The sequence below is a fragment of the Mesoplodon bidens genome, assembly GCF_964165515.1.
Source record: "Mesoplodon bidens genome assembly, chromosome: 14".
NCBI lineage: Eukaryota > Metazoa > Chordata > Mammalia > Artiodactyla > Ziphiidae > Mesoplodon > Mesoplodon bidens.
In genome coordinates this window covers 27,042,713-27,059,145 of record NC_138170.1, presented here as the reverse complement: position 1 = coordinate 27,059,145, position 16,433 = coordinate 27,042,713, and the positions used below count along the sequence as shown (strand labels likewise).

Here is a 16,433-nt window from a genome sequence, read left to right as displayed (position 1 = left end):
ATACACTTATCAAAACAGTAACACAACAGAGCCACCTGCAGTATGTTAATTTTTTATTCTTCATAAAGTGCTCAAAACATGAAGAACAAGCTCTTTATAAACAGGCGTTACAACTAGGAAGACAAACAGCAAAGCAGAACTGTGCCTGCTCCCTGCCCACCCCACCTGCAGCTCTCCTCCGTTATGGCTAGGAGCAAAAAACAGCCACCAGAACCCTGGGCTTCAGCTCAAAACTCTTCTGAAGACATCCCTGCCCTGGGCATTTTGGAGGGGCCCATAATCAAGGTTGAGTGGAAGACCAGGATCGGGACTGAGACTGAATAGAGCCCCGAAGAACACCTAGTGGAGGAGTGATCCCCTTCCTCCTGAAGAGACACCCATCCAACCCCCAATGACCCTCCCAAAACGTGACCAAAGTCTTGAGCACCTGTGAACACTCCTCAGCTCTGATGAGTGATTCTTAAGGTAGATAACATGACAGGGGCTTTCCCCCATGTGTGGGACTCCTTGGCTTCATCCTGGCAGAAGGAAGACATGACCCAGACAGCATATCCCTTTCCATGGCTGTCCGAGTGACCCCACAGGCCGTCTCATGAAGAAGAGGTAGTCACAGAGGAGCTCTCACCTTCTCGGTGGGCCAAAAGCACCCCCCTTCAGCACCTCCTCACCCCACAATGCTAAGGCAGAGTACCCCCAGCCACCAAAGATTCCCTGCAGATGCCATGGGCAAGTCTGTCATGTTTTCTGCAAGCAAACCAGGGGCTGGGCCAAAGGACAGACACTTTGTTTCAAAGTGCACTGCAGCCAAGCCAGGCAAGGACATGGAGCAGAAGGGACAGGCTCGTCAGCAGCTAGTGGGTGAATGGGAGGGCAAGAAAGGCTTTTTCCTAAGTATAGGCAGAGGGGGACCTCCCACTCCCAGAATGTACTTTTTATCCTAGGACCCTCCTCAATTTGGGTTGAGAGAGGAGGAGAGGATGGCAGGGATGCTGAAGGAGCAGCAGCAGCCTGGCCGGAACGTTAGCTGAAATTAACTCTAGGGGAGGGGCAGGGCATGCAGCAAGGCTGCCCCCACCCTCCTTTCCCATTCACAGGGCCCCAAAAGGTCCAACCCCATGTGCTCAACAGGAGGGGAGGGGGACACCAACTAGGGGGAGAGGTCTACATCCAGAGGCTTTTGACCCTACCCACGAAAGGCACATTTTAATTGGTTTCCAAAAGTTCAAACCCTGCAGCAGCACAGAGTTTTGGCATCTGGACAGGCAATGAGAACAGAGCTGGAGGCTTGATCCCCAAACATAAGCAGCCCAAAGCCCGAAGGTGGGTGAGAAGGTGTTCTCCCCACTCCTGTCCCAGCTCTGCACGCATTCACACGTGACACTCGATGCAAAAGTCAGCAGACGAGGGCGGGGAGCGGCCCCCATCATCTCCCGCCATCCATGCTGCACTCGCTGGGCAAAAGGCTGAAAGCAATCAGACTTGGGACACGGCAGAGACAAGACTAGACCATACAGGCTCCCTGCTCCCAGGGGAACTGGATGTGAGGCTGAAGAGTAGGTGCCCTGGTTGCCCATAACTCACAGAGGACTGGGCGCTTGGTCCCTGCTACAGCCCCAGTACTACCAGGAGACCTCCAGAGGCTGGAGGGAGGTGGAGAGGACAAGGGTTTAGCCGTGGAAGAAATGCGGTAATAAAGTACGTCCCAGATACCACCACATCGCATTGCAGCTCACCCCTGCTCCCTCTTGAGGGTGAAATTCTTTGCTCCAATTCCCTGGAGCCCCCAAAGCTAAGGGGTATGAAAATAGGCAGATGGAGAAGACTCAGGGCTCCCAAAGGCACAAGTTGTACACAGAACTTGATGGCGCCAATGGGAGTCCAAAGGGCTCCCCTGCCAGCAGCCCCAGTTGAGGCAGGAGAGAGGGGGAACAAGGGGTGACAACAGAGGACAGGCTGCACCCAGACCCAGGTGAGAGTTCAGCGGGAGGGAGGGAGGGAGGGAGGGCGCGAGCCCTGCTGGGTAGTGGGTCTGCGCCAAGCCTCTGGGGATGGGGGTGAAGAGGGCTACTTGGGGGGAGCAGGGGGGATCTGCAGCAGTGTGGGCGAGGTCTCCATGATCCGCACCAGCAGCCGGTCGATGTAGCTCTCTAGCTCCTGCACGTGCTCGTCCCGCTGGCTCAGCTCCCGCTCCCGCTGCAGGAGCAGACCGATGAGCTCGTCGTGGGTCAGGTGGTAGTATTTGGCCGACTGGTCCAGCACACTGGAGTCCTGAGGCCAGAGGGAGTAAGAGTGAGCAGGACAGCCTCAGGCCCCCCCGCCCACCCGCCCACCAACACCCCAGTTTCCCCACACAGGCCCTAGGAGCTGCCTCTGTCCCAATGCCGGGGACAGTCTAACTGGCTTCAAGGCTCTGGTGTAGGGGGGTCAGGCCTGCTCCTTGCTCCACCCTGCCCAGTACCCGGCCCCTGATCTCGAGACACCTGACATCTCTTCACAGCACCACACGTTTGCTCTGACGCCCCAGGCACCCTGCTGGGCCTCACCTTCAGCCTCTTGGCGTCCACAATCTGGCCAACCTGGGGGGCCGGAGCCACAGGCTGAATGCTGCCAGAGGTGACTGTCTTGAGCTTCTCCAGCCCGCTGCTCAGGGCTGTGCTCAGACTGGAGCGGGGCTGCTTCCTGTCAGGGCTGCCCTCCACTGGGGCAGCACTGAGGGGCTTCACAGGGTGGGGACTGCGAAGACAGACAGGAGATGCGTTGTGAGGAGGGATGGGTGGCACAAGGAAAAGGGGGGCCACCTTCTTTGTGGGGCCAGCAGGTCTCACCGCCTGGCGGCGGCTGCCCCCCCGCACCCCTGCCCTCACTGCTCTCCTCACTCCACCGCCTGCCCCTCCCCGCTTCACTCCCCTGGGTCGCAGCAGAGGCCATCCTGCAGACTTCTCTGTACCTAATCCCAGTCTTTGCCAGAGCCACCCCCTCCAGCCGGCCCCCCTCCCTCCTCTTCTCTATTGTAACGTTCCTCTAGGGGGACGATCAATCCTCCCAGCTTCCTAATTTTCCCAGGACCGGGGGTTCCTAGGATGTGGGACTTCCAGTGCTGCTAAAGCCAAGGAAGACCTGGGCAAACTGGGGTGCTTGGTCACTCGCCCACCTCTACCAGTTGCTTGCCATCAGCATTTACATAGGCCTGAGAAACCCTCCCTTGACCTTGTCTTCGCCTAGCCCTCACCCTCAGTCATCCCCACCTCTTCTTCCTTCTCACCCAGCCTCTCCAGAGCATGTGGACCGCATTCTGTCTCTACAAGTTCCCACCTTTCGCTGACTCCTCAACCCTTTAGGACAGTGGCCCCCACCGGCCCGTCACAAGTGTTCCTGCTGAGGCCACCAACCCCTCAGTTCTCACCTCACTGACCTCTCTGCAGAACTGACCCTTGGACTGCTCACTCACCCTTTCCTTTGGACGGCTCTCCTTCTCCCTGGTTTTCCCCAAGACCTCCGTCTGGTTTCCTGACACCTGACATCCTTCCCAGGCTCAACTGAGGGTCTGTCCCTGGGTTCTCTCCCCTCCACCTCTAATCTCCATCTCCAGCCCAGACCTCACCTGAGCTCTAGACCTAGGCAGACAGTTGCAGGCTGGCTCCAGCAGCATCCACACTCCCCTCCAGCCTGCCTGCCCTTTCCTACACTCCCTCGCGGTGAGTGCCAGGCACCATTAGCCTCTTAGGGCTCTAGTCAGAAACCTGGGAACCCCTCGGAACGCCCCCCACTCCCACTTCAGCCCTGACAAACATCAAGCCTTGCTACCTTCTCACCTTCTCTCACACTATCCCCCCCTCTCCTTTTCCCAGCCACACCCAACTGCTAAATCAGCTCCTCCGGGGCCATCTTGCCCACCTCCAACCACCCCTCCATTCTGCTGTGGGATAAGGGTCTCGCCTCCCCAGTGGCTCCCTATCAAGGTAAGAAAACACAATCTCTAACACATCCTGGCCCCTGCCCTTTCTTCCTGGCCCCCTCCTCCCTCATTCACTCCAGCCAGAGGAAAACGTGCTCTCTCATCTTTAGGTTCTTGTAAAAGCTGCTGCTCTGTCTGGAACACTGCCCCTCTGCCTGCTGGCCTGCTAACGCCTACTCATGTTTCAAAGCTGTGCAAGTCCATTTCCTCCAGGAAACATTCCTGACTCCCCCAGGCTGACTAAGGTGACTCTCCTCTGGGATCCCCCAGCACCCTGTACCTGTCATGGGTACCCAAACTGCAAGCATCAGCCTCCATCCAAATCAACTTAACCTGCCTCTAGGGGACCTCCTAAATTTATACTTACTTCACAGAGGATGGGGACCATTCAGGAGGAGGAAGCAAAACGGCTTATCCCAAGGCCCCCGAACACCACTGAAGGGAGGCCCACCCAGACCCAGAGAAGCCAGCTCTGATACTCAGGACAGGGCTGTGGGTTCAGTTGTCACAACCCGGGAGGAGAGGCAGAGAGCCCAGGGGGGGGCAGACAGTAGGGAAAAGAACACATCCCAGCCCCTCCTGCCCATCTAGGAGTTTCCATTAAGGGTGAGGATGTAAAGGCAGCTCTCATGCCACCTTTGGGCTGTGCCGGGGGAGGGCAGGAATACCAGTGCGGCATAAAAACCCCCTGAATGGGGGGCCAGGAGTCTTGGGCTCTCAGTCTGACTGCCCCCCCTACATCTGAGGGACCCTGGACCCTGCAGCTCTCATGGACTCCATTTCTTCATCTGATAAATGGGGACAGCCCTACTTGGCCCGTCAACATCATGATGGAAGGAACATGCCAAGTACAGACGTGATGCCAACTCTGAGGAGAATAAAACTTCCAGAAAGTGGTGAGTATAATTAGAAGTGGTGCTGGAATGTGGCAGGGCCAGCTGGGGATGCTGTCATCAGAGCAAGGAAGCCCTAACCACCTCCTCTCTCTCTCACCTCTGGGATTAGCATCACCACCTCCCACTGGAACAGCAGTCAGAGCAGCCCAGACTCCTTCCCACCCACTTTTCGCCTATCAGCACTGGCCCCCTGGGGTTTCCCTTCCCCGGTTCACTTTTTTTTTTTTTTTAATTTATTTATGGCTGTGTTGGCTCTTCGTTCCTGCGTGAGGGCTTTCTCTAGCTGCGGCAAGTGGGGGCCACTCCTCATCGGGCCTCTCACTATCGTGGCCTCTCCTGCTGCGGAGAACAGGCTCCAGACGCCTAGGCTCACTAATTGTGGCTCACGGGGCCAGCTGCTCCGCGGCATGTGGGAATCCTCCCAGACCAGGGCTCGAACCCTCGTCCCCTGCATCGGCAGGCGGACTCTCAACCACTGCGTCACCAGGGAAGCCCCCGGTTCACTTTTGTCTTCCCCTATGGATTGGGAACTCCTTGGGAATACAGTGGGAACCGTGTCTTTCATCTCTGTTCAGTGGCTGTCACACAGTCGACACTCAGTGAATCTGGATGACCAAAGGTATGAGTTGGTGGGCTGGGGGCCTCCCAGAGGCCAGTGCTGGAGCCTGTGCCCCTCTGCTCCTCCCCACACCCCACTTCTTCACTCAGGTCTCCTAAAGTGCTAGACTCCCTCTGGACTTTGCTGCCCTGGCTAAGTCATACGCCATTCCCCACAGTGACCTGTCTCTCCGGGCCTCAGCTCTGGTCACCCCTCACCACCCACCCGGTGAGGTCATGGCCTCATAATTCTTCCAAAAGACACCAATGCCACAGTGACCACAGTCACACAGGCATCCACTGTCCACTCAGCACAGTCCTAAGCACGTCGGGACCACCCCCTGAAAGGCACAAATGCAAACCCATGAGGCACCTGCTGGTGTCAGGAAAAAAACATTTTTCTGAGGGTCATGTATGTGGGGAGCATCTTAGCTTTTCTTTTGTCCTCTAAAAGTATCTTGGCTCTCCTCTCTGACCTCAGGACCAGTCCCTCCCCTCTGGCTCTCTGCCTTCCACAGTCTGCTCCCCCAAGGGCTGCCATTTGACAAGCTGCACTGCACCAGCCCCTCCTGTGCTGAGAACCCGAGCTCACATCCCCCTTTCCCTGCTGGCCCGTATCACTTCTCCCCACCTCATTCCTCACCCCCTACACCTCATCATCATCATCCCCCAAACCCCCCGCTTATGGGGACACCTGCTGGTCCAAGGTCCCAAGAGGAAGCAGCTTCAGAGCCAGTACCACGGAAGAAGGCTCATGTTTCCAAAGCTTCCGCCATCCTGCCTTGGGGTGAAGGAACCCCTCACCGACCCCTGGAGGAGCTGAAGCTGGAATGTGAACACCTCAGCCCTTGGGCTGCTCTGTGCCCCCCTTCCTCCTAGAGACTGGTTGCTGGGTGCCTGCTCACCTGGCACTGGGCTGTGGCTCCTCAGCTGGTCGTGTCTCCAAGGGCAGAAGCGCAAGCGGGGAGGCTGGGGTGACTGCAGCGTGGTCCTCCCCAAGTGGAGGGGGGGAGCTCCCAGTGGGGGAGGCTGGCTCCCCGGGGGGCGGGGAGGAAGAGGTCAGGGGCCAGGCTCCAGGCAGGGGCGAGCACGGAGGGCTGGGCCCCCCGTGGTGGCGGCTGGCCGAGGGTGGGAGAGGGGGCTGCGGAAAGGCAGGTTCTGCGGGGGTGGGCAGCTCTTCGGGACCACAGTGGATGGGAGGGTCCCTGGACCCTGGAAGGGATGTGGACGGGAGGCTGGGGGGATCTTGGCTCCCCTGAGGCAAGAAGGGGTTCAAGGTATCCTCTTCCGAGACCCACAAGCCAGCCTGTTGGGAGCTGCCTGACAGGAACCCACATGCCTCTTCTACTGGTTCCTGGCTCTGGGCCTCAGGAGCCTCAGGGCCTTCTCCTCTCTCTGGAGCCCCCCAGATCTGCTGAGTCTGAACAGCCAAGGTCTTTGAGGGTGTAGGGGCAGGACCCTGAGGGCAGCTGGTGGGCCGAGACAGGCAGGGCCCAGACGCAGGAGGGCTGGCATCCTCTGCTAGATCTTCCAGGCCTGGCCCACCGAGCGTGGCTCCAGAGTGGCTGTCAGACTCTGACTCGGGCTTCTCGCCCCCCTCCTCCTCCTCCTCGGCCGCCTGGGGACCAGCAATCAACGCACTTGGGAACACATCTTCTCCTCCCATCTCTGACCCCCTGCTACTCAGCCCCCCTGCTGCTTTCTCCTTCTCTTCCTCCATCGCTGCCTCCTTCTCCTGGGAATCTGAGGGTATGAGGAGACGCGGTGGCTTGGGCGGTGCTGTGTTGGGCTGCAGCCCCTCGTCCGACACCCACTCAGGTTCGGGCTCTGACTCCGGCTCCAGTGCGGGAAGCCCCTCACTCCTCCTGGGGCTCACAGGTTCTGGTGACTCTGGCTGCATCTGGGGAGCGGGCGGCTCATCGGACTCTCCCCGTAGGACTGGTGAGGAAGCCTCAGCTGCAGGAGAAATGGTGACCACATCCCACGGCCAGGAATCGTCGACTGTGTCAAGCTCGTGGAAAAGCTGGCTGCCACCTCGGGAGGCCTCCTCGTCCTGGCCCTCAGGGGCACTGTCTGGGCCAGGCAGCCTCTCCCACACACTGATCACTTCTGGGGAGCTAAACAGAGACGTCGCGCTGTCTGCCAGACTCTGCCCTGCTTCCCCTCCTGGGGCTGGCAACTCCCTGTCTGCTTCGGAGTCTGAGGCTCTCGGGTGCAGCTGGGCTGACACAGAGGGCAGGCAGGCCCCTTCCGCCCCGAGGGGCCCTGGGTCAACCACACTCATGCTCTGATGGTCCAGTCCCAAGTCCAGAGGAACTCTGGGCTCCAGCCACACGCTGCTCCCACCTCTTTCTCCTCCCCCAGGGTCCCCCTGGGGCTCAGCTGCTTTCATTGTCATGGCCCCAGGGCCTGGGTCTTGCTGCCCAGTCACCTCCAGCCCCACTCCTTCTGGGGCCAGGATCTCACTCCTGGCCTCTGGACGCAGCCTGCTGGCAGCAAAGATGTTGAAGGTGTCGTCCCACTCAGGCGGGGATTTCCCATGGGAGGCCAGGGGAGTGGGGCTGGCCCTCGAGGCACTGGGGAGAGAGGGAGCAGGTGAAGGAGAGTTTAGTGCTATGTCGGCTATGAGCTCCTCGAAGAAAGGGTTGCTCTGCAGGGAGGAGAGGAACGGGTTGGTAAGACCCAAGAATCCCCATGGGTGGCTTCAGGGATGGCGGTGTCAGCGGCAGCAGCGGCAGCAGCGGGGGAGGTGGCTGCAAAAAGGTTAGTGCTTAGCATAGGAGCAGCAGTGGGAGCAGGAGTGGGGGGGCCGGAGCACAGGGGGAGCAGGGGAGGTGGTGAGGAAGAGCAGCTGGGTCAGATTCTACCTGAGGAGACACGTCCAGGCTGTGGAGGGAGACAAAACCGTGAGCCTCCTGGTTAATGCCAAGACTGGAGACTCCCCTGCTGAACACCACACCCCTGCCCCCCACCTGCCTGGGGAAGAGGTGCCACAGTGCTCCCCAGGCTGGGCTCGGGCACGTGGGCCAGGGGATGGAGGGAGGACCCCGACGTGTACGTGATGAGGCGTCACCCAAGGACGAAGATTCTAGACAGAGCTCGTCTGGTCCTCACACCAACCCCGAGGAGCAAGAACCCCACTTTACAGGAGGGATCCCAGCTACTACCCCATGCTGACGACTACTCGAGGCCAGCCTGACACCTGAAGAACCAATCAGAAAGCACCTGGCATCCCTTTATGGACTGAGACAGAGGAAAGAAAATACCAGCTGGCTGGGACAGGATAAAGAGACCAGAGAAAAGCAAGGCCCAGGTATTTGGCTGGATGAAGCCAGCACTAATAGAACCCAGCCGGTGCCCGACATTCTGATTCCTGAGACAGCCTGCGTTCTCCTGAACCCTTGGCACAAATGGGAGGTAATGATGGGGCTGTTAACAGGCAGGACAAGGGGTCAGCTGGAGAGGACGGGGCCTTTTCGCTTCTGGGAGGGGTACCACAACCGGCCAAGGAGGACAAGACACTGCTGAGGATGTCTGCTATCAGGCATCCACCTGGCCTGGCACGTGGCAGGCGGCCTCCCTCACCAAGGGCACCCACGGGCCAGCCTTGGAAGCAATGCTGCTGGGGAGACAGAGGCTGGGATGTGGCAGCAGAGGCAGCAGCAGCAACTCTGGATGTCACCAGGGCCTCCCAGGGTCCCCACCACAGATCCCTGGCCCCCCGGGACACCCACTCCTTGATCACACACTCACACTCCCCAAGATACGTGCTGGCCTTCAGGTGTCCCCTCCAGGGTCTTCTTGGAGGGAACATGTCCTGCACTTGCACCTTATCTACAGCATGCAGCTGACCTGAGGGGAATGGGAAGGAAGAGACTCTAAAATTAGAGCTCTTGGCTTCCCCGGGACAACCCCAGGACACAGACGGAAGTCCAGGAAGACAGTGCAGGGGAAAAGGGGGACCCAACACCCCTGCTTTCAGCAGTCTGACAATGGTTTGCGGCTCCCTGCAGCTGAGCCCAGACTTCAGTGGCCTGTCAGTGGCCTGTCAGTGGCCTGGATTTGCCTGCTATTTGACCCCCCATCTTCAGCCCCCCCTCTAAGCCCCAAGACCCCCATTCCTTGACCCCTGCCAGCCCAGGTGGAAACATCCTGAAGAACTCCTACACATCCATCTTCTCCACTCAAGCTGCTTCTTCCCACGGGGAAATGCTCGGGGCGAGCCCTGAGGTCCCAGAAGCCAGGCCTCACCAATCAGCCCACGGGGAATGATGGTTGGGGTAGGAGGGGCACCTATGGAAAGAGGCCCAGAAGTCTGGAGCCAGGATTCTTCCGGGAACCCAGGGGCCAGATGGAGCAGGTCCCACACAGAGCTGGGCAGAGGCAGGGCCAGCTCATCCGCAGACACCGGGGGCAGGCAACGGGAGGGAGTCCAGTTCAACCAGCAGCACAGGCGGGCTACCCAGACAGGCTGGAGTCTATGAGCCCAGCCTCACAGGCAAGACACAGCCAGGTCCCCACCCCTGGGTTTCTCTTAAGAATCTAGCTTCCAGAGACTCTCCTGATCCTGTTTCTGCCCGACAATAACTCCCAGCCAGGGCGGGCACAGAAAGTCCCGTCCTCTCCCACCCCACCAGGGCTTCCCAGAACAGCTCTGCCTCTGCGGTCAAGGCATGGTAAAGACCCCGAAAGAGGGAGGATCCTGAGCCCAGAGTCCCAACACCTCCAAAGGCCCCTTTTCTCCCTTCATCAAGATATGTCTACCTTGGGGACCAAGGAGAGCAATGTACCACCACCATGTGGGTCAAGACCCTGCCCTCAGCCCACCCCCACCCTTGGAGCACCCACTCCTGACACAGCCCAACCCTGCCGGCAGGACTCAGCCCCCAGGAACAGGGCTGGGGGACTGTGAGCCGTCTCTCCCCAGTACCCTGTATAACAAGTGGACAGAGGGCTCTGACGGAAGCAGCTCCATCAACATTAAACAGCACCAAGCTTAGCTTTACATCCCTCAGCCCCAGCCTGGCCCCACTCACTCTTACAGTCTTGCAGCAATCTGGCTGACCGTCAGAACGACAGGGCAGGAGAGGGCAGGGGAAGGGCTGGGAGCCCCAGGCTCGGCTGGCAACCCTCCCCGCACTGGCTACCCAGAGGTGCACACAAACCCGTTGGTATGGAACCAGCAAAGGGCTTTCCCTGGAGGAAGGTGTGCCCCAGGTGCCAGGCCTGGCAGCCTCCCCAGAGCCAGCACAACCTCTGAGAGCCTCTTGTCCATCCCTCCTACCCAGTAACACGTCCCCCTGCCCCCATGCCTCCCTCACCCTTGCTCAACATTAGGCGCACATTCTGAAAGCTCTTACTTTAAAAAGTCCCCTCCCGGGAATTCCCTGGCAGTCCAGTGGTTAGGGCTCCACACTTTCACTGCTGAGGGCGCAGGTTCAATCCCTGGTCAGGGGACTACCATCCCACAAGCTGTGCGGTGCGGCCAAAAAAAAAAAAAAATTCCCCTGCCTACCATTCCACCTGGCACAGATCAGATCAGAGACACATTCCCATGTGTGGTTATCTTTGCAGGGTATGCTCAGAGGACAGAACCCACCATGCTAGCCCAGCACATTGCTGTCCCCCCGCCAAGCAGCAGGGGCTACAACATATGCTGACTTATCTTCTCTTTTAGGACCAAAAGTTGAGGAAAGAAATCAGAAGTCCAAATGTCTCTGCCCCTTTGACCTGACAGAATAAAACTTCAGGGCCTTACTGTTGCTTAAGAACCTTAGAGCAACTGGATGAACCTGCCACTTAATACAGCAATCACCTGTTCCCTCCGACAGCCCCCCTTCTTCTTAAACACAGCCGTTGACTACACCACCAGGACACCTCTGTAGCTAGGGGCCAGGTTTCACTGGTGAACAGCTCTTCCTTAGACTGAGATGAGCTATGTGTCCTTGTTATTTCCATGCATTGGTCCCAGAGGTGGCATGTGGATCTGCAAAGACTCTCCCACAGGCACTCTCTGAAAAGGCTAAAGCCAGCCTTTCAGGCATATCCACCCCAGCCAAAATGCCTTCAGCCAGCCCTCCTAAGGCTCCATCTCCTGGTGTCTGTCTGAGATGTGCCCCGATGTCCAGGAAACATGACTGGACACATCCTCTCCCTTCATCTGGGCACAGTGAGGTGACACAGTGGGGCCTTGCATGCTCTAAGTAGGGAGACCGTATAATTTATCTTCCAAACCAGAATGTTCTTAATAGAGTAAAGGGGCACTATTAACTATGCCAGGAAAACAGGCACCAACAGGATTTATGGCCACACTAACTCTAAGTCACTGGCACACATCACAGTTACGCATTTACACCACTGCGAACGCCGCTGAGACCCCGAGCTCTCTCGGCAGCCAGCGCACACTCCAGGCTCATCAGGACCTCACTGTTCACCACCTGGTGAGGGGCTGGGGCAGATGCAGAGACTGCTAAAGGCCACCACGATACACCTGCCTCTGTGCTGGGCCATGCTTACCCCCACTTTAAAAAAATGTCTGTATCTAACACTTGATCTACTGTGCCCAAAGTTCTACGGTTAGTGTGAGGGGAGGGAACATGGGAGCTTGAGACGACCTGCTGTCAGGAAGCTTATACATACCCTAAAAGGGTCAGAAAGAGACAGACACAAAGACAATTCGTTTTGGCACTAGTGGTTTTAACACACATGGTCTTGATGGCCCTAAACACACTAAAGTGACCTGTGCTGCAGCTCAGGGTGAATGGCTCACAGCAGGGCTGGTGAGCAGGGATGAGTTCTGTGGCCCAGACCTCGACCACCCACACCCCGGAGCCCCGCCAACATGCTGGTGGGGGCTAGTGTAACAGTCATGGGACCTGGCAGATGAGGGACAGGTCAGGAGGAACAGGAAGACCATCTTCCTGGCCTCTCCCAGCTGCTGCCTTCTCCAACAGCAACAGTTTTTTCTCTGGATACTGCGCACAGCACATACTGCTTCTGGCCTCTGCACGGGGCCTCAGTGCCATGTGGGAGCACTAGAGGGCGCCGCTGTCCTGCCTAGTGAGGAACACCCAGCAATCTGCAATGGTAGCCCCAGGGCAGAGGCACCCAAACCTCTGGAGCTGTGGACAGGATCTCCTTGGGTGTCTCGCAGCTACATTCGGTCACTCCAGTTCTAGGTGTCCAACTTATGGCTTCCTGCCGCAAGTCAGCTCACCTCTTATTCTCTCCTCAAAGGCCCCAAGACCTCTGGGCAAGCACCAAGGGTGGTTTCTTCCAGGCCAGCCCTTCCCTCCGAGGCACACAGGGCCAGCGTGATGCTGACAGGGCTCAATGTCCAGGTCTCACACCTCTGCAGGCCAGGTCACTGCACCCCAAGAGTAGTCCCTCCCACCCTGCCTGGAGGCAAGGGCACAGAGCCTGCCCCTTCAGCCACTGTAAGCAAATGGGTCCCAGGGAGGGCAGGAAGCCCCATCTGCCCTCCAACCTGCAGAGGACGAGCTCGGAATTCAAATACGAGAAGGGCAAAACCCTCAGCTTCCTTATGTTCATCCATCACCCAACTTCTCTTGCCTCTGAAAGGCCATCAGGAGACATGGAGAAACAGAAGGAAAACAGAGGCTGTAAGCACCAGCAATGGCAACCGCAACATCACTCAGTCATGGCCTGCAGAGCTCTGAGCCCAAAGCCTGGCACTCGCCTAGAAACAACCGCACAGAGAAATGTCCCCCACATCCATCCCACCCTGGAAGAGGCCCAGAGACACCCCATGGACAACAGCACTGAGCCCATGGTCTGTGCCCCTCCCTCCACCACACCACCTACAATCTCTGAGTTGTCACAGGGCCACCAGCTCAGCCTGGGCATCTGAGAAAGGCCCATCCCCTTCTTCCTCTAGGCTGCAGGTAGCCAGCAGTTCCCCTGGGCTCTGGTGAGCAGGGCTGGGCAGCAGGGAACCGAAGTTGCTCCTAAGCAGGGGAGACATCACCCAGAGACTGATCCACCCCACACACCCATCTATGAGGCTGTACGGAGAGCTGCCAGGCGGCCAGGGCTCAAACCTGAAAGGCCCTGCATTTCTCTCCCTGCTCCTCTGAGCAAACTCAGAATTTCACAGGGAAAGAGAAGAACCAGGACTTCAGGAGTCCTCTCCCCTCCGCTGGGGAAGAGGTTTAGGGCCCCTCCCTCTGCCCTATCTCCTGGCCCTTTACCACTGCGCCCACTCTTCCCACCCCGTCTCCGGCCCACATATCCACTGATGGGGACAGGCAGGCTTGCTGAGAGAACAGTAACGGCCGCCCTTGCCACACTGGCTGGGGTTGTCACAGATGCTCCTGTCCAGGGCTGGCCCCAGGCCCTTGGCAGGGAGGGACACCTGCTCCTGGCCAAAGCCCGGAGCCCCTCCCTGGGCCCTGCTGGACAGTGAAGCAGCCCCTGCCGGCTCCAACTTAGGAGGAGATCAGAGGGTCAGGGTGAGGGCTAGGGACTCTGTCCCAGGCCTAGGCTGAAGGACTCCTGCATTCCTCTCCCAGGTGGGACTCAGCATATTCAAAACAGAGCAGCCGCCATCAGCACTTGCCATACCCCAAGACCAAGAGACACCAGAGAGGGCCAGAGCCCCAAGAGTCTCTAAGGACACAGGGTAGGTCACAGATTTCAGGGGAGCTGCCCACAGCCTCTGGCCAAGGCCGGGGAGCAACCGGGGGTGAGTGTATAGGGGAGGGGGTGGACACATCAATTACTCAACTCCCATCTCTCAGAGAGAAGAGAGCACAGAGGCAGCTAGGACAGCTGGTGGGAAGTCATCTAGCTTCAGAAAGGGTGGGGGAAGTCTGAGGTGAGTCCTCGGTCCCCACCTCTCTACCTGCCAAAGCCTGGTGACCCTGAGGCCAGGGGGCAAAAGGTAGAGGTTGGGAAGCAAAGAATTCATACAAACGGCCTTTCCTGCTTTTGTCCTATTCCTCCCCCTCCCGCAGGGGATGGGTGTGCCAACTCAGGAAGTGAGGCCCACAGGACCCCCAGAGCGCTGTGCCCTTCAACTCACCTGCGTCCACGTGCAGACAACAAGCCTCGGCTTAGGGAGACAGGGTTCCCCGCTCAACCATGCAAAGCCAGAGCCCCAGCAGCCTGCCCAAGGGTTCCATCCTGCCCCATCCTCCCTGCCCCGGGGTTTGGAGCAAATACCCCAGCATCCATCCCAGGGATCAAAGGTGGTCTTGCCAAGGACGTACCTGGGTTTCTGAGTTGGTTCCTTGGCTTCTCTCAAGCCAAACCAGCTACTTCTGGCCTTTTCCTCCCCACTGGACGAGTGGTGTGGGGAGGCCCCCAGAGTGGCAACCCCCTTCTCGCCCAGAGAGCCTCGGCGCCCCGTCTCGCTCCGACTCAGCCCCTGGTGGTGATGGTGGAAAAGGCCCATCCGGGGCTTCCGCTCCTCCTTCCGGGCTCCCTCCTTCTCGGCCACAGCCTCAGAGGAGGCCACCATGGGTGTGGCGACCTGCACCGGCCTCCCCTCTGAGGGCCAGGCCCCCTCCTCCTCTCCAGAGCAGCGGGCCCCGACGGCCGGCACCTGCGGGCTCAGCTCCTCCTGTCCAGGCACCGCCTCTGAGCTGCCGGTGCGGCGGCTGCCTCTGCCCCGGGTGTCATCCGCAGAGCGCGGCCCCTCCTCAGAGGGCCGGGAGGAGACAGTGTGCAGAGGGCCAGAGGGCGGAACTGGGCCCGAGAAGGAGCTGCGGTGCCGCAGGGGCCCCTGGGGCTCCTCACTGTAAATGTGGCTCCCGTTGACGCAGAGAGAGGAGCGGGAGGCCCCGTCAAGGTGGCCCTGAAGGTCAAGGAGGGCCCGGGGAGGAGCGGCTCGCACCTGGCTGGCCTCATCACTGTAGGTCCTTTTATGGGTGAGCAACTTGGGGGACTGTGCAGAGTCCCTGCCTGGAAAGGAAGCACACACCGAGTTAGAAGCCTGCTGCCCGGCCCGGCCTTCCCTACACTTGAGGGGCGAGCCCTCCCTCCCCCCTCCCCCCCTCCCCCACTCACCCCCTTCGGAGGACAGCCAGCTGCTGCGGCTGGGCGAGCGGGTGAGGAGCTCGGCCCCGGGGCCCTGGTAGGCCAGGCTCCCACTGGCTGAGGACAGGGTGCTGTCCGAGCCTAGCGAGGTGTTGGACTGGGTCAGGGAAGACTTTCGCAGCTTGTTGCGGAGGAAGAAGCCTTTGGCTTTGCCCATCTTGCTCAGGCTGCCCAGCTCGGGGTCCTCCAGGGCGCTGCTCGGGAGGATGGCAGAGGCGGATTCCAGGTCAAACTTCTTCTTGCCCTTCATCTTGTCCTTGATCTTACTGAAGGGGGACCGAGGCTTGTCCTTCACGGACAGGTCAAACATGCTGGCGCTGAGGTTGTTGCGCGTGAACTGGATGGTGACCTGGATCTCTCCACGCTCCTTCTCCTTCTTGCCTGCCTTCGAATGCAGCCTGTACCACCTGTGAGAAGGGGGTGCCCGGGCTCTGGTCACAGGTACCTCGCGGAGCCCCTCTGCTTCGGGAGCCAGGACAGCCTCCCCACACAGGCTTCTGCTCTGACACATAAGCCCTGCCACCTTCCAGGCCACAGGAACAGCTAAGAAACTACCCACAACTTTTCCATGATGAAGGAAACCACATCCTGCGTAGGGGAAGCTCTTCGGCACCACCAGGCAGGGCAGCCAAGTGACCCTCCTGCCCCCGCACCTTCCCTGGAGCTCAGAGACCTCCCCTGCCTCAGCCCCCGACATCTGAAACTCTGAGGCCCAGAGCAGCAAGGCCAGGTCTGGGAGGAACCCTTTCAACTCCAGGCCCCAGGTACAGACACACCTACCCACATTTTCCCGTTTACATCATCTCCTTTGGCTAGTCCCAGCCTAAGCTCTGCTCTGAGCCACCAGTGAGTCCAGGAAAGAACAGCTCACCCAGAGGCCCAGGGCCAGGAACACTAGTGCATGTACACACACACACACACACACA

At 59.0% G+C, this 16,433-nt stretch overlaps 1 protein-coding gene across 2 annotated transcripts in view; it reads right to left on the bottom strand.

Moving 5' to 3' along the window:
• Positions 1-38: 38 nt before the first annotated feature.
• The window catches only part of RAB11FIP5 (RAB11 family interacting protein 5), a 36,342-nt gene continuing 19,947 nt past the window's right edge, over positions 39-16,433 (bottom strand). Inside the window, exons 2-6 of one of the 2 annotated variants that reach the window (XM_081253634.1) lie at positions 15,478-15,914; positions 14,679-15,372; positions 6,354-8,024; positions 2,544-2,733; positions 39-2,268 (exon numbers count right to left, since the gene is read on the bottom strand). In XM_081253634.1, the coding sequence (XP_081109760.1) occupies positions 2,065-2,268; positions 2,544-2,733; positions 6,354-8,024; positions 14,679-15,372; positions 15,478-15,914 (3,196 nt within the window). In that variant the 3' untranslated portion in view covers positions 39-2,064. The remainder of the gene's footprint in view (positions 2,269-2,543; positions 2,734-6,353; positions 8,025-14,678; positions 15,373-15,477; positions 15,915-16,433) is intronic. The other variant, XM_081253635.1, reaches the window with a different exon arrangement.